The 21,122-nt window shown below is 42.7% G+C and overlaps 1 protein-coding gene and 1 long non-coding RNA gene across 14 annotated transcripts in view; one reads left to right on the forward strand and one right to left on the reverse strand.

The window, feature by feature from the left end:
- Positions 1-746: 746 nt before the first annotated feature.
- The window catches only part of Garin2 (golgi associated RAB2 interactor family member 2), a 37,196-nt gene continuing 16,820 nt past the window's right edge, over positions 747-21,122 (forward strand). For 3 of the 13 annotated variants that reach the window (XR_013044578.1, XR_013044577.1, XM_076551628.1), the window contains exons 1-4: positions 748-934; positions 14,162-14,312; positions 16,070-16,269; positions 18,107-18,653. Coding sequence is in view for 7 of the 13 variants with exons in the window: in XM_076551628.1 (XP_076407743.1) it covers positions 14,163-14,312; positions 16,070-16,269; positions 18,107-18,653 (897 nt within the window). In the remaining 6 variants the exon portion in view is untranslated. Of the gene's footprint in view, positions 935-9,563; positions 9,677-12,721; positions 12,796-14,161; positions 14,313-16,069; positions 16,270-18,106; positions 18,654-21,122 lie in introns of all 13 variants that reach the window. The other 10 variants (XM_076551626.1, XM_076551630.1, XR_013044576.1 and 7 more) reach the window with 8 other exon arrangements.
- LOC143268516 (uncharacterized) overlaps positions 6,456-21,122 on the reverse strand; it is a 44,299-nt gene continuing 29,632 nt past the window's right edge. The window contains exon 3 of the long non-coding RNA XR_013044583.1: positions 6,456-12,081. This is a non-coding gene — a long non-coding RNA (uncharacterized LOC143268516). The remainder of the gene's footprint in view (positions 12,082-21,122) is intronic.

Here is a 21,122-nt window from a genome sequence, read left to right on the forward strand (position 1 = left end):
TGATATTTATTGATATCAGTTCAGAAAAAACTGAAGTTTATTGATATTACTTACCCATTCACCCAACAATTACCAAATGCCCACTTAGCATGTATCCAGAATACAGCAGATGGAGATGCAAAGGCAATATAGTGAGGCTGTATACCTGGTCCTCAGCACTGTTGTCTTGTAGGAATGTTACCTTTGTTTGACGCTTGGAGTTTCTTGTTTCTTGGGTTTGCTTTGGTGTGGATGGGAGTTGTTTGTTTTGTTTGTTTGTTTAATAGTTTGGTTTTGGTTTGATTTATATTGTTTTTGTTTTATTTTGTTTTTTAGATAGGATCTCACTCTATAGTACAGGCTGGCTTCAAACTTACTGTGTAGCCTAAGCTTACTTCAGACTCCTTACAATCCTCCTGCCTCTGCCTCATAAGTACTGGAATTACAGGTATGAGCCACCATGCAAAACTTGAAGCTTTTTTTTTTTTTTTTTTTTTTTCACAGAGGCTCCAAATACCTTTGAGGCTTCTGAAAACCATAATACAGGGCAACTGAATGATACATTATCAAATGAATGATACATTATCAACTGAATGACAAATGATGTCTTTTCGATTTTTATTATCTTTTCCAGCCCCACCATCATCAAGATGGCTTTTCACCTCTAAAAAGCCCCAGAACTTAGTCTGGGCTTCTCAGGAATGCCGGCACCAATCCTCATCTTTCGGCTGCTCCTTCCCTTCTTACTTCAGAGCTATGTCAGCACATTGTGATGCAGGAGGAGTAGAACAATGCCAGGCAGCCTTTCACCAAATGCTTAGTTGGCTGTCCAGTACACAGCAACACCTTCTGCTAAAGAAATGTGAAAAGAAAAGCGGAGACGTGCTATTTGGAAACAATCCTCCTGTTCAACACCCAGGAGCTTTCCGGTGACCTATTTCAGCCTTGCTTCTCTGTAAGTGTGTGTTGGTTACAGCAACCTGGATGTGAGCCTGAGGAAGAGGGGAATGGATAGTCTGATTGATGCTGGCTATGGGAGGCTTGAGGGTCTTTCTTCCCAGCTTACTCTTTCCCCTGGCTTCTTTTTTTTTTTTTTTTTGTAGCCTACCTAGAACATTTAAAAAAAAAAAAATACCTTAAGAGACCTAATAGTTGGTGACTGGACTTCTTTTACTTAAAATTAATCTCACCAGGCCTATGTAGATAGCTCAGTTGATACAGTAGGAGCAGAGTTCAATCCCTAGAGCCCACATCTTACTAAGCTGGATGAAGCAGTGCCTGTTTATAATCCTAGCACTGGGAAGATGGAGATGAGTGGAACCCTTGGGGCTCACTGGCCAGCAGCCTCACCTGCTTAGCAAGTTCTGAGCCAATGAGAGACTTTGTCCCTACAAAAAAGTAGATGACATCTGAAAATTGGCCTACACATGCACACACACACACACACACACACACACACACACACACACACCACATGTGCACATGTGCACACTTGCACATGCACTTGCATACACACTGAACACACACAACCCTCATTGACAGTTTAAATTTGAAATGAAAGCATGCTTTCTGGGTTGCTTTTAAATTTAAGTATCTAAGGAGTTGGGGATTTAGCTCAGTGGTAGAGCACTTGCCTAGCGAGCGCAAGGCCCTGGGTTCGGTCCTCAGCTCCGGGGGGGATAAAATTGAATATCTAAATCACCATTCCAATTTTCTTCCATTGGTGACTGAGAACAGAATAAATTCATTAAAAGACTCACTTGTAATTATTCGAGTGGAAGAGGAGATCCAGAATACAGGGTCTGACATTCAAAGCTGAAAAGCTGAATGTACCACAGAGAAGGAAGAGGCCACCGCAGTCAGAACTTCTCAGAGCTGCAAACAAAATTGCAAACTAAAACAGTGATGGGCCTGGCCTAAAATTATGCCAAAATTATGCCTAGTAGGGCGTTAAAAATGACAGAGGCTGAATTTGCTGGTGCACACATCTAGTCCCAGCTACTCAGGAGGCTGGAATGGGACAGTCAAGAGTCCACGGCCATCAGGTATCATCAAGAGCAGTTTTAATGAGTGATAGACAAAGACTACAATTTAAGAGCTATTGTGTAACTAAATACAAGAAATAACACAATAAAAGAAAAAGATCACAGGAGAATATGCATGTCAGGTCTATAGAATTCTTTCAACTTTGCTATGTTTGAAGAATACTGGAAGGAAAAAATCACATTGGAAACGGTGAGTAGAGAGTGTTTACAGACAATAAATATGTATGCGCATCTTCCTGTATTAGGCAGTCAGAAAACCCAACCAAAACACTGGTTCCTAAGCCTCTCACACCCACTCTGCACTGTTCGTTCACACCCACACTGCCACATTTCCAAATGTTCCAGCTGATTGCATTTACTCCTAGGAAAACAGCATCAGCACAGCATGAACACACCCCTGCTCAGGCCTTCTGGGCTTGGTCACCCTCGACAGTGAACTCCTGTACCACAAAGCTGCAGCAGCTCCAGCCTGGCTGGTGCCAAGACACACTGTCGCCCCAGATACATGCCTGGCAGTGGCTTCTGGCCTGTGATTGGATTTAACATTGGAAACTTTCTTACTAAACATTTCCAACAATGCTTTTCAGCTGGAAATTATACTGCAGTTCTGTAGAAAAGTACAGCCTGATGAACCGAGCTTCTGAAGGAATCTCCAGTCAACTCAGACCGGAAAGGAGAAATGTGAGGGGGAAGCACCGGGAAAGAAATAGCAAAGACTGTAGCATGGTGGTTCTCAACCTGTGGGTCGTGACCTCTCTGCCAACCCTCTATCTCCAAAAATACTTACATTATGATTCCTAACAATAGCAAAATTACATTTAGAAGTAGCAATGAGCCGGGCGGTGGTGGCGCACGCCTTTAATCCCAGCACTCGGGAGGCAGAGCCAGGAGGATCTCTGTGAGTTCGAGGCCAGCCTGGGCTACCAAGTGAGCTCCAGGAAAGGTGCAAAGCTACGCAGAGAAACCCTGTCTCGAAAAACCAAAAAAAAAAAAAAAAAGAAGTAGCAACGAAAATACTTGCATGGTTGGGGGCCCCACAACATGAGTAACTGTATTAAAGGGTTGCAGCGTTAGGGTAAGAAGCACTCATGCAGAGGATCTGCTAATGACAGGAGCCAGGGACTTCACAATGCCACAGTGCTGCAGGAGCCCTGGCCTTCAACCTTCAATACTGCTCTCTTCCTTGCCTGTTTAATGCAATGCTCAGGACATTAGAAAAAGCCATAAATTGTTGGAAAAATATAAACTATAATTCAGAAAACGTACAACTATGTTGTGTTTTGGTTTTGGTTGGAGTTAGGGTTTTTTGAGACAGTTTTGTATAGCCCAGACTGACCTCAAACTTGTTATGTCATTATGACATTACATTCCTCAATCTTCTGCCTCACCTTCCAAGTGCTGGGCTTACAGGCATGCACCACCACCCACAGTAGACACAACTCTAGAAGAACAAATGTGTCTGCACATCCATGAAGCACCATGATGGCCACTGGTTACCTGCTCTGCTTCTGTTTTAGGTACACATTACTAACACAAATACATTAGAGTTACATTATATATACATTAATCAGTTCAGGAGATTAGCAATGGAGTGAGACCATACCTCAACAACAACAACAAAACAAAAACAAACTTGAAAATAAAGCTGCATTAACATTTAATCCCACATAAACTAGAACTGCTCGGAAGGGTTTCTGGTTGTTTTAGCAAAGTCTCCCTGTAGTCCAGGCTGACCAGGTCATGTTCCTTCTGCATCCATCTCAGTATTGCTAGGATTACACTACCACATCCAACTACAAAACAAAATGATTTTGAACCACCAAAATCAATAGCCCTTGAAAAGGGCTATGGCTGAGCTGTCAGGTACCACTCCCATCTGCTTCCCTTTAAGGGAAAATACCTTACTAGTCATCAACTTAACCACGAGGCACCATTATGTTGGCAACATCTTAAAAGAGGTTACGATGCTCCAAACAACTCCACACTGTGATTGGTAACTGCTACTTTTTAATACTTAATGTTATGGGGAAATTTTAATATGTATGTAATTAAGTAATGTCCTATTTGTAAAACTGGAGGCCAAAATCTCACTACATCTTCAGGTATTGTGAGTGAGCCTATAAATAATCAATTTAGTGGTTTAATGAACCATTGAAGTGTTCACTGGTATGGGGGATGGGGCCAAAGTTGCCTTTGCAGACCATCCTCCTCCATCTTATTAGAAACACTGGAGAGGTTGCAGAATCCAGGTTGCAAATAATATCAAATCACAGTTAGCAATAACACTAGTCAAAATATTAGCTGGAGACTTGGTAGTTAGGGACTCTTACTGTTCTTGCAGAGGACCTGGGTTCAGTTGCCAGGACTCACATTGTGCCTCACAACCCCAGTTCCAGCAGATCGATCCAATGCCTTCATCTGACTTTTATAGGCATCAGACATGCACAGGGTGCATATGCATACATGTAGGCAAAACACTCATATATATGAAATTTAAATTTTTTAATGTATTAAAAATAATACTAGAGATGTTTTAAAATAACATAGGGAATCATATTTACCTAAAAATATATACAATACATAAGGAGGTGTGGTGTGTGTGTGTGTGTGTGTGTGTGTGTGTGTGTGTGTGTGTGTGTATTAAATGAAGCCATGTCATACATGATGATAATGCACCCCCAGAAGATTTATGGACTAACAAAATCCCCAGTACTGGGTATGATAACCTCCTTACCAGTTGCTGGGGAATCCAAGGTTCTCCTAAAATGATATAGACTATTGCTGTTGCCCATGGTTGCCTCCCAAAAGTTGAAGGTGAGTCCCTATTGCTGAACACACCAAGCACTTTGGATACAGAACTCCAAGGATTCGAGCTGGACCTGACCCAGTACCCTACTCCTCAGGACTAGCCTTCATAGTGCCAGAAGGTGCTAGATATGTGAGCTTCCAAGGGAGGAGAACAATCAATAGTATTACACAGCTGTGATGCCTAGGAGCCACAACAATGACCAGCATGGCAAGCTAGCCTTAAAGGTGCCATAGTGGCACTAATGTCTAGGTGGAAATCAACAGCTGTCTAATTGGACTTGAAGGCCTGATCAACAGGAAGGAACTCATGGCTGGTATTGGAAACATAGCACATTCTCTAGGGCTAGTGAAGTCTAATGGATCTTCAAGGAGAACCTACTGCCACTCTCCCAAATGAGCATAAATCTGAACTGCATTGTAAATGCTTATCCTTACAGCCACAGATCAGCGTAGCTCTTACTCCTCATCAAAGAAGTTGCTTTTTTTCAGCAGATGGAGACCAGTACAGAAAACCACAACTGGTCAAAATGGAGGGTACAACTGGTCATGGGGTGCCCATCCCCACCTCAACTGATACATCTACAACGTAACCCTTCCACCTAATGTTCAGGGAACAGCATGGAAGAGGGAATAGAAAGAATATAAGAACCAGAAGACCAGGAAATCTGCCATGTCCTAGCAGCTATGAGACCGTGTCTTCTGGATATGATGGGGAAGCCACACCCATGAAATCTTGTTTTTCTAAACAAGACCTAGACAATGACAATACTAGTGGGCATGACAGTCTGGTGGTGGGAAATATCATGGAGCCCCACCCCTCATGAGGAGCTACAGGCAGTCAATGACTGCCGAGAAATGGAGACATTTCTCTTCATGGATGTCTTCCCCAGGGATGAGCCTCCTAATTGGTTATCCAGTGCCATGTGGTCAGTCCTAGACATATACATACAAGCAACACTAAATGAACTCAACGGGTTGCAGTTATATATTTATTCATATTTTGTATTTCATATTCATGTAACAATAATAAAGAAAAAGAGGACACTAATTTGAGAGAGAGTGGGGGGACATGGGAAGGGTTGGAGGGAGGAGAAGGAAGAAATTAAAATTACATTTTAATTAAGAATAAGCCAGGTGGTAGTGGCACATGCCTTTAATCCCAGCACTTAAAAGGCAGACACAGGCAGATCTCTGTGAGTTCGAGAACAGTCTGATCTACAGAGCGAGATCCAGGACAGCCAGGATTGTTACACAGAGAAACCCTGTCTTAAAAAAGCAAAACAAAACAAAACAAAACTAGAATAAAATAAAATTTTAAAAATCTACTCAAAGTTCAATAAACTAACCTAAAAGTGTCAAAATAATTTCAGCACAAACTTACACCAAAAAAAAAAAAAAATACACCACTTCACATCAAAGATGATAAAAGAGGCTGGCACATTTTTTGCTCTTTAGCTGACCTCACTTTTGTTTGAAGACTCAAGAAAGATGAAGGATGGCAAGACTCACTCATGGCTGCCTCCCAGTCCTCCTCTCCTCTCTTCTTTCTCTATAGCCTGAGTTCCTAGATATACCTGTCCCTCAAGTGGGATTGTTTTTAAATAACTTTTCATTTTGACTTGGTGTGTGTGTGTGTGTGTGTGTGTGTGTGTGTGTGTGTGTGTGTGTTAGATGCACATGGTGGATGGGTGCCTATTCCTATGTGTGTGCACGCAGAGGTTAGAGGGGAAGTCAGGTGTCTTCCTCTATTTCTATCAGCCTTGTCATTTAAGACAGGATTTCTCACTGAACCAGAAGCTTGCTAGGCTGGCTAGCCAGCAAGCTCTGGAAATCTTCCTGTCTCTGACTCCAGCACTGAGGTTATTGGTATGCACCGCATGGCCAGCTTTTTACACAGCAGCTAGGATTGGATAGCAAGGACACTTCCCCATCAAGCTATCTACACAGCCTCTGTTCTTACATTAAGGGTATCATAGAGGCCACAGTGACTGCACTGGGAAGGGACATTCCTGATCCTAGTGGCAACGTGGCATCTACTGATGAGCAAGTATCTGCAAACATAAGACATACCTCTAACAAGTGATGCTTTCACTTTCTTGGAGTGGTTTTGTTTCGAAGATGTGTACTCTGTCATCCAGCTCTGAATGAGCAAGAATTGAGTGCTTTATTTCCTGAAGTCTAAGATATTATAAAGTATTATGAGCCACTAAAAAAAAGAGAAAAATGGTACTTACACAACCAATGCTTACTTTGAATCTTCCTGCGCTGTATCTATTTGTTGCTTTTCTGTGCTATCATCTGCACATTTAAAATGTTTTATTTATTTAATGCGGGGTGTGTGTGTGTGTGTGTGTGTGTGTGTGTGTGTGTGTGTATACACACCTGCCATGGTGTGCATGTAGGGGTCAGAAGGTAACTTGCAGGTGTCAATTCTCTCCCTCCACCATGTGGGTTGCAGGAGTCAACTCACGCCATCGGCATCTTTAATAGATGAGCCACCTCACTCTGAGACCTTCCAAGTCTCTGATATAAGTTCTGATACTTTCGTACTGGGCTTTCTTAATCCTAACAGAAGGTATCAAATAAAAAGCTTCAAGTAACCATGGGAACAAATTTCAATAGCAGTTTTCTGTGGAATAATCCTTCTGTACAAGGCGAAAATGTATTGCTCTCATTGTTAATAAAAAGCTGATTGGCCCGTAGCTAGGCAGGAGTTTGGGGGCAGAGAGCATGCTGGAAAGAAGAAAGATAGAATCAGAGGAGTCACCAGGAGATGCAGAGGGAGCAAGACATACTAGAAGACAGATAAAGCCATGAGCCAGGTGGCAATGTAGGTTAATATAAATAGGTTAATTTAAGTTGTAAGAACTAGTTAGTAATAAGCCTGAGCTATGGGCTGAGTATTTATAATTAATAATGAGTCTCTGTGTCAGTTATTTGGAAACTGGCAGGCAAGAAAGAAAAGGTTGCCTACAGCAGTTAAGTACAATCTAAGTAGCATAATCTGTATTACTTCCTTTACCTTATGGCTTCCTTGGCCATAGAAGCAGTTTCAGACCAGTTATTAGTTTGGGTTCCAATCACATAAGACCATGATGAGGAGGCTGGGAAGTAAAGTACTTTACACACAAGCATGAAGACCTGACTTCAGATCCCCAGAGCACATGTAAAAAGCCAGGTTCAGTGGCATGTACCAGTAATCCCAGAGCCAGAGAGCCAGACAGGAAGATCCTAACGCTTGCTGGCCAGATGGTATAGGTGAATCAGTGAGCTCCATCTTTAGTGAGAAACCCTGTTACGTATGCATACCTTCTCACACATACATAAGCATATAATACATATGCTTACACATGCAGTGACCACTGTGAATGAGGAACAGCATCAGCAGCTGGATTCCAACAGCCCATTCTGATGACACCCAGACAGGGTAGCAGAATGGAGCAAAGATGCTCACCTTTCCTGGTGGTTGGAGAAGGAAAAAGAGAACAAGAAAGAAAAAGAGGAAGACCCCCAGGACAAGCTATAGTCCCTAACATATCCCCTGGGATCTACTCCATGTAATCGGCCCAACTTCTGAAAGTTGCCCCCACTTCACAGTGATGCCATCAAATTATAAATCCACTGGCAGGTTAATCCATTGATTACATTGATGCTCTCATCGTCGAATCTTTAAGTCTAACACATGATCCCATCGAGGGCACGTAACATCCAAACCATAAAAACCCATCTGGCATAGTTACAAGACTCTAAAGCTTAGACCTCAACATACGAAATAGAAGGTATAGAAATGAAATTAGCTTCCTCTGTATAATATCTTACTTCCTGTATTTGTTTCTTTGACAAAAGCTTCATCATGAAAAGGAAGAAGTCCAAACTGAAGTGAGTTCCTATAGCTGGAGTTTTCTCCAGTCCTGTCTGGCCCACGGTCAAGACAAATCTCTCTCACCCACCAGTCCTGCAGCTGCTTAGACCCAACCAAGTAAACACACAGAGACTTATATTGCTTACAAACTGTATGGCCACAGCAGGCTCCTTATTATCTAGTTCTTATATATTAAATTAACCCATTTCTATTAGTCTATAAGTTGCCATGTGGCTCGTGGCTTACTGGTATCTTAACATCTGCTTCTCATCGCGGCAGCTGGCAGCGTCTCTCTGAGTCAGCCTTCCTGTTCCCAGAATTCTCCTCTCTCCTTGTCCCGCCTATACTTCCTGCCTGGCTACTGGCCAATCAGTGTTTTATTTATTAACCAATCAGAGCAACACATTGAACATACAGAATATACCACAGCACTTCCCCTTTTCTTTTTTTCAAAAGGGAAGGTTTTAACTTTCACATAGTAAAATTACAGATAACAAAACAATTATCAAGCAAGAATTACAATTACAATATCTAGTCTATTTATAATAACTAGTCTATTTGCATTTGGCAAAATTAAAGAAGATATCCTATCTAATTTATGAGTTTAATGTTTCATATCTAACTTATCTTTTATCATAACTAAGGAAATTATAACTATCTAGTCTTCAACTATATCAAAGACCTCAGAACAATATAATATTACCTGAGAAATGGGAGAAGGATGCAAGCAACTTTCAAGAGTCTTGTGAGAGTAGACAGAGACAGCTGGCAGCCTGGACAGTCATCCAAAGTTCTTTTGTAAAGCTGGGGCATTTGTCTTAAGCCCACAGAGCTAGAGTCTCTCAGTCACTTTTCTCTGTGTCCTGTAGGATGTCTGGCGGTTTCCTTTGCAAAGCAGGAACCTGAAGCACCATTTTGTCAAGCAAAGTTCAGTGGTCACCTTCCTATGGGTCCTGCATGTCCAGTCAACCAAGCAGTCCAGGCAAGAACAGTTTCTTGCCCAAATGGCTATTTTTGCCAAGGTTAAGATAAACTCTATATAGAGTGTCTTTGATGCCCATCCTCCTCTCTAAAGTAAATCGGTGCTGCCAGGAGCAGACATGTCTCACTGTACAGAAAGTCTAAATTTTTAAAACATTTTAAATGCCATGTTCTGTAAGTCTTTGACATGTTTGAAGATTACCTATCTAATTGAATTATATCTATGTATATCTAGAAAATATGACTATAAGTTTGACTGTCATTGAAGACTAATTGTTAATCTGTATTTCTTAATTATCCATTACAATTTAAATGATTACATAAACATAATACCTCAAAGGAGAATAGAAATATATATACAGTATAACAAATTTAAGTTTAAACTTGTATCAATAAACTAAAATCCATAGCAATGTAAAACATTTAAAACAAGTTATTGCTCTTTAAAAGTAGGTTCATTAATCTACCCTTTCATCCTATCATATCTAAACTATCCCCTTTACTTCTTTAGAAAGAGACTGCATTATAATCAACCTGATTTAAATAAAAATATTGGTTTTTCTCTGTCCCACACCAGAGGGCTCTTCTAATATGGGACAAAAGAATTTCTTAACTTTTATTTTTTTATTTTATTTTTTTTTAGCAATATGTTTGAGTTTAGAGAAGTGAGCCAATTCCATCTCCAAAGCCAGCTTGGTATATTTGGGAATTTGGGCGTAGCTTCACTTACTACTTCCTGCTGGAGGAGGGTGCTGTATTTTATGGGGACACAAAGAAAATTTTAGGGTTATGGAGTAGTCCGTGAGGGTGTATTTTCTGAGCCAGTTGCCTTGAAACCATTCTAGATGTTGGATCATCTGGGCCATGGTGTCATCGGAGACCTTTCAGGAGGTCTTGGCTGGTCAAATCTAATGTATCTTAATATGGAACAAATCCATAGCCTCTGGCTTTCTGTGGAAACAAAAGCAGAGCCTCCTTTCCAAATTCCAAATTCCAAAACAAGGATATGTTCCAAAGCAACATATCCTTACATCCAAATTTTGAAGTCAAGGTACCTTTAAAATATACATATTGGCTTAACTCAACAGCTTTCACGATCAAATGTTTTTCTGCAGTTAAAAATCCCAAAGACAACACAATCCAGATTCTCTGTGTAATATCCATCTTTATGTGGCTTATTTTTTACACTACCTTTACTGTCTCTTTAAAAACTTTATTTTTTTAAAAAAAAACTATCTTTTTCTTAATATAACTGTATATATTCCTTTTTCTCTCTCTTCCAAGCCTACATACATTTTTACACACATTGTAAAGCATTTAAAGTCTTCTTCCATCTGAATCTGTCTTATTGTGAATCTATTGTTTTAAACTGCAGCATTTCTAAAACTGAAATGGCCACTGTGGCTGCTGGCTCTGCCCACCTCAGCTTCCCAACATGACAGTGGTACAGTTTACCGCCAGCTCTGGGTCTGGAGCCATATGTACCATCAGCTATCAGAAGCAGTCTTATCAAAGCAGCGTGTAGCCCAGAAACCTTTTTTTTATTTTTTATTTTTATTTATTTATTCATTTTTTTGTACTAGCATAGGCTGAATCCACCACAGAGCAGCGTAATGTGCTGCTTGCAGACACCCCATTCCCACCATACTGCAGGTCAAGTTTGCATGCCACAAACCCACCATGTAGTAGCTCAAGCATGCAGGCTACAGCTAACTTGAGAAAGACAACTAGGAAGCTGTTTTAGCTCCGTTATAGAATCATCTTTCTCAGGTTTTAGATTGGGCGCCATTTGTAGCTAGAGTTTTCCTGGTCCTGTCTGGCCCACAGTCAAGACAAATCTCTCTCACCCACCAGTCCTGCAGCTGCTTAGACTGAACCAAGTAAACACACAGAGACTTATATTGCGTACAAACTGTATGGCCACAGCAGGCTCCTTGTTATCTAGTTCTTATATATTAAATTAACCCATTTCTATTAGTCTGTAAGTTGTCACGTGACTCGTGGCTTACAGGTACCTTACATCTCGCTTGTCAAGGCAGTGGCTGGCAGCATCTCTCTGACTCAGCCTTCCTGTTCCCAGAATTCTCCTCTCTCCTTGTCCCGCCTATACTTCCTGCCTGGCTACTGGCCAATCAGTGTTTTATTTATTAACCAATCAGAGCAACACATTTACCATACAGACCATCCCACAGCAAGTTCCAAACTTCATTTCCAACACAGGATTGTGGCTTGCCCTTGAGGTAAGATTTGATGGTCCTTATAGATGAGACCATGGACAGCTGCACGGTCACATTGCTCTTGACCTTTCCTTTCCGTGACCAGGTCTCTCCCCTTCCTCTTCTACCTCCCACTCTCTACAAGCTCTGTTCTTCCTCTCTCCTGGAGATTCCATGTGCCAAGACACATCTGCAATGATAAAAGTTCAAATTTTTATCATATTTATGTGTATGGAAAGCAGAGGATGCCGGGCGGTGGTGGCGTAGCCGGGCGGTGGTGGCGCAGCCGGGCGGTGGTGGCGCACGCCTTTAATCCCAGCACTCGGGAGGCAGAGCCAGGCGGATCGCTGTGAGTTCGAGGCCAGCCTGGGCTACCAAGTGAGCTCCAGGAAAGGCACAAAACTACGCAGAGAAACCCTGTCTCGAAAAAAACCAAAAAAAAAAAAAAGGAAAGCAGAGGACAGCTAGGAGGAGTTGGTTCTCTCCGACCACGTGGGTTCCGAGGAGGAAACTCAGGTTGCCATGCCTTACCCACTGAGATGTCTCACCAGAACCTTGACCACCTCTCTAGATTGGAGACACGGGAAGTGACATGAGAGCCTGAGCTGACAGGTGGTGATGTGAGCAAAGGAAACTCTTCTGCCTCCCTTGGACTTTATTCGGGGTGCATCCCCCACCTCCTCTCTGACCTCTCTGTCTCCCACCAATGCATCAGGACCAAATTGTTTAGAAAGAGAAGGGAACAGGAGGGGAAAGAGATGATGTTTTCTGTGATCTGTGCTCCTGTTCTCTGTTCCTCCCATTAACCTAAGCTCTCTCACTCTCGCCAGCCCCCACACCTCGCTTTCCAAGCGCATAAGAAGAGGGGTGACTTGGGCAACAGCCCTGAGATCCTCTAGTCAAGGTATGAGGGTCTGAATCCTAGTTTATCAGGTACAAACTGTGTATGATGGCCAAGTTACTTTCCCTTTCTAAGCCTTAGCTGTGTGGTCTTCAAGTATAGTCCAAATTAAATGATTAAATGAGACAGGGCATGCAAAATCTTTATTGCTTACCTCATAGAAGCACTAATTTTTAAATGATTATTTCTCATCATCTCTATTTTAAGGGATGATGGTGGTTATCTTTGCTTTGTTTTCTTTTATGATCTGCTGTTTTGAGAGCCTCATTGTTTTCACAGTTTAGCTTCTATGGACCGCTGTGCTGGCCCACATCTCAGGAGCTAACTTCGACGGGCTATTGCAGTTCAATCTCTTCACTCTCTTGCTCATCTTGACTGATTTTATCCTCTCTGTGAACAAATTTTAAGAAACTACAAAGGGAGCCACTGCATTGCTAACAGTAGAAAGCCTGACAGAGAAAACTGTGCTAAGAAATGGAATTGCACAGCTTGCCGTGCCCAGGGCTGTGTGCTTAGGAGAGGCACAGCCCTGATGGGAAGTGCACTGAGGCATGCTTAGGATGTACCGCTCTTCTCAGACTCTGAAGAAAGGGGGTTTCTGAGGAATGGCTGTAGCTGTGACTGACATTTCCTTCATGTCACTGACATTTCCTTCATGTCAATGAAGGTTAGTATCTTTTAGCTTTTGGCCTTTTGCATATATTCTTTACAGAAAACATGTTTAAGTAGAAAGAATAATCTCTTGAATATATGTACACAAATTTGGGGGTTCTGTTCCTTCCCTTCCTACAATCATTTTTGATAGACAAAAGGTGAAATCAATGGCATGGAATCAGTGTTTTCTGTTGAAGTGTCTTCAGAGAAGGAGAGCCTGAGTTATGTAGCAAGGAGTGAACTGTCATTGATTAGATGGCTATCCCATTTTCCTCCCTAACAAAAGCTAAGGCTCAGTCATGTATGAGGTGTTTAATGCAGTTTTGATATCCTTTCACAAAAGGGCATGAGATCCCTCCATGATTAATTAATTGTAAAGGTAGAAAATAATGGTTTGGGACAGAAGACATGGGTTGAAAAGTCTCCTTACTTTCCTCCCCCACCCTAGTAAGGATTGCCAGTCACACACCCATCCCTGTTTATGACTGGTGCCTGTACTATCGGACTACTTTTCTGTTTGATCGCTTACTGTCTGTCACCCTCTAAAGTATAAGCTGCTGATGTATATGCGCCTATAATGCCTGGTGTGGAGTCAAGCATATTACAGATTTGTATAAAAACTTACTCAACATAAAGAGACAGTGTAACTATGACCTTCTTTGTATATTCATTAGTTTGTTTTCCATTCTCTCACTTTTCTGATGGTTCATGTCAGCATGATGAGGAAGAAGAAGTCATCAGTGGATGAGCAAGGTTCTCTCTGGCTCCCACAGTCTCCTGATCTGGGGCATCTTAAGAATATATTGGATGCAGGAGAGTATGGCTCTTTTGTATCTCCTCCCATACTGGAGAGCAATTTTATTCAGGTAAATAACACTTGCACTCTCAATTACTTCTAGTAATTCCTGTATTTCATTTTCTCAAAGACAGTGAAAGGCTGAGAAGAGAACTTTTTAAATATGATGAAGGGACAGTGTGATGTCAAGGGGAACAGTTTTGTAATTTTTAATAGCCTGAAAGTTCACATTACAGGAAGATTCACTTTAGATGTTCCCAACAAACTCGAAAGCAAGAATTCTGTCCAAAATCTACCATAATTGTCATGCTAACAAAATCTTGTTACACAAAATGATTTTTAGAACATACTATCAAAGGAAGGTATTCAAATAATTTCTTTCTCAGAGCTTTATTTTAATTTTTAAAGTTGTATATTTTATGTATATGAGTGGCTTGCCTGCATTCATTTGTGCACCATGGATGTGCCTATAGATGGTTGTGAGCCACCATGTGGATGCTGGTAATTGAACCCAGATTCTCTACAAGAGCAGCAAGTTCTTAACAGCTGAGCTATCTCTTTAGCCCCTAGACCTGTATTTTAAAGACAAACATCTGAGGCTGGAGATGAGCTCCGAGGTAGAGCCCTTGCCTAGCATGCACAAAGCCCTGGGTTCAGTCCCTAGTGCCCAAGTCAATCAACAACAACCTGGGATGTGCTAAGAATGAAAATAAATCTTACCTGTTGGTTCTGAGAGGGAGATATAACTGTCAGATAGTATCAGAGATAAAAGCTTCTTTCGTGTAAGAATGCACGTGTTTTCTGAATGAAGCTGCAGAGCCGGGTGTGTGTGTGGGGGGGGGGGGGGGGTGCTGGCTTCCTTCTCAACACTCAACATTAGACTGTTCCAGCAAGACATGGGCTCAGCAGTGCAAACCATGCCTGTCCCTCACAGAAATGTCACGACAGTGTCTGATGCTGAACATGGAGCCAACACACTCAGCTGATCCCACAGAGTGTGACAAGGAAGGTGACAGACACTTCAAAGATAAGGAGAGTTGGTGCTTCATAAGTGTATTCTCTGACTGATAGCAGATGACTAGTGTGACTTCTCTGTGCCCAGTGTACCACGGGGAGGAGTGAAGTCTCCAGAACATGTTTCAGTGATGTCCAAGAACACATGATGCCCTGGAGCATGTGATGTCATAATTTAATGATTTTGGCTTTCAGTTACATTTTACTGCTAGTAACCTTTTATTTTCACCTTTCTTCCTGTGCCTTTTTCAGATTATCTCTTATACACTCTAATTGCATAGTCCTGGCCCCACATGGGGAGGAGACACTTTGTGGTCTACATATTAGCCACAGTCCCATGTCATTCCAGTCATACTCTCCAAGATGTCCAGTTTTTACTGGTTGGTCATTGGCAGCAAGCTTCCAAAATTCCTGACTCTGGAAATTCAAGTGACTGGGGGAAGGGGGAGGAAGGGGACAGCAAGCATCCTAACACCCAAAGCGCTCACTCACTTGGACTAACTGCTAACTGTGTGCTAACACACTATCAGCTACATTCCTAAGTCAATCCCTCAGCCTCATGCTCCATAGCATCCTGAAGGACTAATAGTTACCACAGTCTCGAGCACTGGTTCTCCCTAGGAGACCCCACAAACCAGAGACTGTGGGTATTCATTCTGCTGTTTCCAAATCATGAACAAGTCAAGGAATGGAGGGACCATGGCTCACTCCCTCCTTGTCCTCTGACCTCCCTTACACTGCTCTAGCAAGCAAGGGTGCTAGCTAGATCCATGCCTTTTATCAAGAAACTCCTTTCCTGTTCTCTGCATTCAGGTCAATAGGAGAGGTGAATCTATTTATCTGCATAATGGAGCGAACTGGGTGACCGTAGGCATCTGTTCTTCCAATCCCATCCTCAAGACCCCCAATGTGATGCTGTTGGCACATCTGACACCAGAGGCTCGAAAAGAATCAGAACCCCTCTTTAAAAGCCTCCTGACATCTCCCTCTACAGAGAAGGTGGTGCTCACCAGGTGAGTCACAGGACAGGAGGACAGTAATTTCTCGGAGAACACCATATCCCCACCAAACTGAAAGTGGGAATGCTGGTGGACAGGGCTCCAAAGGAGCACTTCAGGTGCATTGCTTTCTCAAACGATGCAGGGGTGTCTCTAACAGCATCCAGAAAAAGTGGTTTATTACAACTGACAAGTTAAAAAAAATAAAAAAACTAAAGTAATGAGGACTGGAGACTCAAGAGCCTGCCTCTCAAGAGCATGCTCTCCCTCCCCACAATAGGTTCACTTCCATCAGAATTTGATCTGGCCTCATCTCAGCCACGAACTTGGTCTATGATCTTGAACAAGTAGCCTAATTTCAGCCTCATTTTTAAGCACTTTTTATCACTATATATTTTTGTACAAAATAGTGGGTTTTGTTATGACGTTTTCATACCTGTGTTTTAAGTACCTTGACCATAGTCACCCTTCTTTACCCTCCCTTGTCCCCAACCCCATCCCACTGGGCCTCTTCTTCATCACATACAGTCTCCTTTTACTTTCATGTCTTTTGTGTTTGTGTAATTGTGTGTGTGCGTGCACACATGGGTGCATGTGTGTCATGGCATACATGAGGAGGTCAGAGGACAACCTCAGGTGTCAGTCATCAACTTCCTACCTTGCTAGAGACAGGGTCTCTCTTATTTACTGCTGTGCACTCCAAACTAGCTAGTCCAGGAGCTTCCAGTGATTTTCCTGTCTCCACCTACCCTTCCCTAGTAAGGGCAAGCTAGAATTGTAGATGCTTGTACTGAGTTCTGAGAGTCCAAAACCAAGTCATCAATCAGGCTTATATAGTAAGTGCTTTATTCCCCCTACCTTTTTAAACATCCAGATTCCTCATGAGAGAAGACTGTTACTTTTGTCTTTCTGAATCTGGCTTATTTCACTTAACGTGATCTCTGGTTTCAGACATTTTCCTGCAGTAACATTTCATTATTCTTTATGGATAAATAAAGCTCCATTTTGTGGATATATTTTTTTTCTCTATCCTTCTATCTGTTCATGGTCCCTGGTCTGATTCCATAACTTGCCTGTTGTGACCAGTACCCTGAAAGACATAGTAAACAGGTATCCCCGTTGCATGACGACTTGGATTCCTTTGGGTGTGCACAACCAGGAGCAGTGTTGCTGGATCATGTGATAGTTCTAGTTTTAGCTTCTTTAAGGAACCTCCATGTTGATTTCCATAGTGGCTATGCTAACTTACCTCCTACCAAGAGCATATCATACTTTCCATTTTCTCCCTGCATCATTACCAGCACCTTTTGTCTTCATGATAGTGAGCATCCTCACTGGGATAATATGACATCTCAATGGAATTTTTATTTGCATTCCTAGATGTTTAAACCTCAACTTCGATTACATTTATTTTTTTATTTGTGCATATGTGTGCATGCATGCATATGTATCCACGAGTCCAATGTCGGAAGACAAGTTTGTGGGATCACTCTGTCCTTTACCATGTGGGTGCCAAGGATTGAACTTAGGTCATCAAGTTTGGCTGTGGGTATCTTTGCCTGGTGAGCCATCTCACCAGCCCTAAGCCTCAACTTTTCATGATTAATTAGGATGGGGAGTTTCTCATGATAAGCCACTTTCTGATCGTTTAGTAAAATCAGAATCTTAGATGCATGATTAAAATGAGATGGTCTCAAGAGCTCCCACCCACACCTATCTGGGACACAAGAGCACCACCCACACCTATCTGGGACACAAGAGCATTGACTGTCTAATCCTCCAAGCTGGAAAAGTCTTTTTATAGGTCTCCAACTAGGTCTTCAGATGACATTACATTTGCATTTGTTTGTAGGTTTCTCCCTCTGCAGTTTGTGACTCTTTCTGTGCACAGTGCTAAGAACATGCGACTCAAAGTAAAGCTGATAAGTGGCCGAGCCTACTATTTACAGCTCTGTGCTCCTGTGTATAAACAGGATATTATATTTTCTCAGTGGGTGGACCTCATCACCCTCTTGTATCAGAAGAAAGCCAGAACTTCCAAAGTATCAGAGGTCTCAAGCCTCTCAGAGATCACAAACAGCACAGACATCACAAGCTCAATGGACATCATGGACATCGCAGCTTTTGCAGAGCTGCGGGCCGCGCACTCACACACTCGGATACATTCTGCTAACACCACCGAAAGCGCAGACTTCTCAGAATATACAGATGTCACCGATATCACAGATGTCACTGATGTTCCAGAAAATGGGGCCACAGATGTTCCAGATATAAGAATTGTCACAGAAGTCACAGAAGTCACAGAAGACGTCAAAGAACCCAAAGAGGCCACAAACATCTCAGAGGTCACAATAGTATTTGAAAACGATGACATAATAAAGGCCAAGCAAGAGGAAAAGGTATGTGTTGTAGGAGACTTTCACTCTTTAGTGGCCAAGCATGGGAGCTGTAACCAAGTTCTCAGTTAACACTGTTGATGAAAATGCTGTGGAGGGCTGGAGAGATGGCTCAGAGGTTAAGAGCACTGGCTGCTCTTCCAGAAGTCCTAAGTTCAATTCCCAGCAACCACATGGTTGCGCACAGCCATCAGTAATAAGATCTGGTGCCCTCCTCTGGACTGCAGGCATACACGCAGGCAGAACACTGTATACATAATAAATAAATAAATAAACCTTAAAAAGAAAGAAAGAAAGAAAATGCTATGGAACCAACTCTGACTGACACGATTTTAGCAAGGACTCACCCCCTGAGCCCGGGATAAGTCATAAAATATTCCCCGAAGTAGTGACCATCCTTATATCAAACTTACCCCAGTATTGAAAGCAGTGGGGTGACAGAAAGCACTTCAGGGTCAGAATCAGAAGACCTGGGTTAGAATCTTAACTTTTTGGGTATTCCATATCTGACTGGCTAAATTACTGAACCTACACAACAACTTCAAATGAAAGTATTAATATAATGGCTATTTTATGATTTGAATATGAGGATGGGCTGAACCTTCAATAAGAAAATGTGAGGGCAGAAATAAGAAAATAAAAAAGTTACTGACAGCCGGGCAGTGGTGGCACACACTTTTAATACCAGCACTCTGTGAGTTCAAGGCCAACTTGGGCTACAGAGTTTCAGGAAAGGTGCCAAAGCTACACAGAGAAACCCTGTCTCAAAGAACAAAAACAACAACAACAACAAAAAAAAAGTTACTGACTTTAGAAAAGGTCAGAGAATACAAAAAGAAAACACGAGAGAGAGAGAGAGAGAGAGAGAGAGAGAGAGAGAGAGAGAGAGAGAGAGAGGAGAGAGAGGAGAGAGATGAAAGTCACTAGGAAGTGGGGACCAAGCATTTTACATATCAATGTAGTGGTTTGACTAGATGCTCAGCAACAGAGAAGGCACGTCCTGCTCTCCAGAGGACTCCAGTTCTCCACACCCACATCCTCAGCTCACAACTGCCTACAACTCCACCTCCAGAGGATGTGATGCCCCGTTTAGCCTCCACAGGCCCTGCCCTCACATGGCACAGGTACACACAGACACATGGGCCCCTGCCCTCACATGGCACAGGTACACACAGACACATGGGCCCCTGCCCTCACATGACACAGGTACACACAGACACACGGACCCCCGCCTGCACATGGCACAGGTACACACAGACACATTGACCCCTGCCCTCACATGGCACAGGTACACACAGACACACGGACCCCCGCCCGCACATGGCACAGGTACACACAGACACACGGGCCCCTGCCCTCACATGGCACAGGTACACACAGACACACAGACCCACACACACACACATGCATGCACACACAAATAAAAATAAAAAATTTCTTAAAAATATATTAGTCTGGTAGCATGATGGTTTGTAGAGATCAGTTTGAAGACAGCTAGTGAAAAATCTCCACTAAATCCACGGTATAAAAAAGATGATGATTGAGGACAGACATTTCGGTGGGGAACCACTCATGAGCAATAGGAGAAAAACTCACTGTGCTGTGAAACAGGCAAGACGTGTTGCTCCTTGCCGGGTGTACAGTGGTGTACCGGATGATCAACATCTCTTTCCCCATCTGTACAGCGGTGTACCGGATGATCAACATCTCTTTCCCCATCTGTACAGCGGTGTACCGGATGATCAACATCTCTTTCCCCATCTGTACAGCGGTGTACCGGATGATCAACATCTCTTTCCCCATCTGTACAGCGGTGTACCGGATGATCAACATCTCTTTCCCCATCTGTACAGCGGTGTACCGGATGATCAACATCTCTTTCCCCATCTGTACAGCGGTGTACCGGATGATCAACATCTCTTTCCCCATCTGTACAGCGGTGTACCGGATGATCAACATCTCTTTCCCCATCTGTACAGCGGTGTACCGGATGATCAACATCTTTCCCCATCTGTACAGTGGTGTACCGGATGATCAACATCTCTTTCCCCATCTGTACAGCGGTGTACCGGATGATCAACATCTCTTTCCCCATCTGTACAGCGGTGTACCGGATGATCAACATCTTTCCCCATCTGTACAGCGGTGTACCAGATGATCAACATCTCTTTCCCCATCTGTACAGCGGTGTACCCGATGATCAACATCTCTTTCCCCATCTGTACAGCGGTGTACCGGATGATCAACATCTTTCCCCATCTGTACAGCGGTGTACCGGATGATCAACATCTTTCCCCATCTGTACAGCGGTGTACCGGATGATCAACATCTCTTTCCCCATCTGTACAGCGGTGTACCGGATGATCAACATCTCCTTCCCCATCTGTACAGCGGTGTACCAGATGATCAACATCTCTTGCCCCATCTGATGTCCCCTCCCTAATTTCACCCATGTAGCTGACAATGAACAGA

This window comes from Peromyscus maniculatus, chromosome 14 (assembly GCF_049852395.1).
Source record: "Peromyscus maniculatus bairdii isolate BWxNUB_F1_BW_parent chromosome 14, HU_Pman_BW_mat_3.1, whole genome shotgun sequence".
Lineage (NCBI taxonomy): Eukaryota > Metazoa > Chordata > Mammalia > Rodentia > Cricetidae > Peromyscus > Peromyscus maniculatus.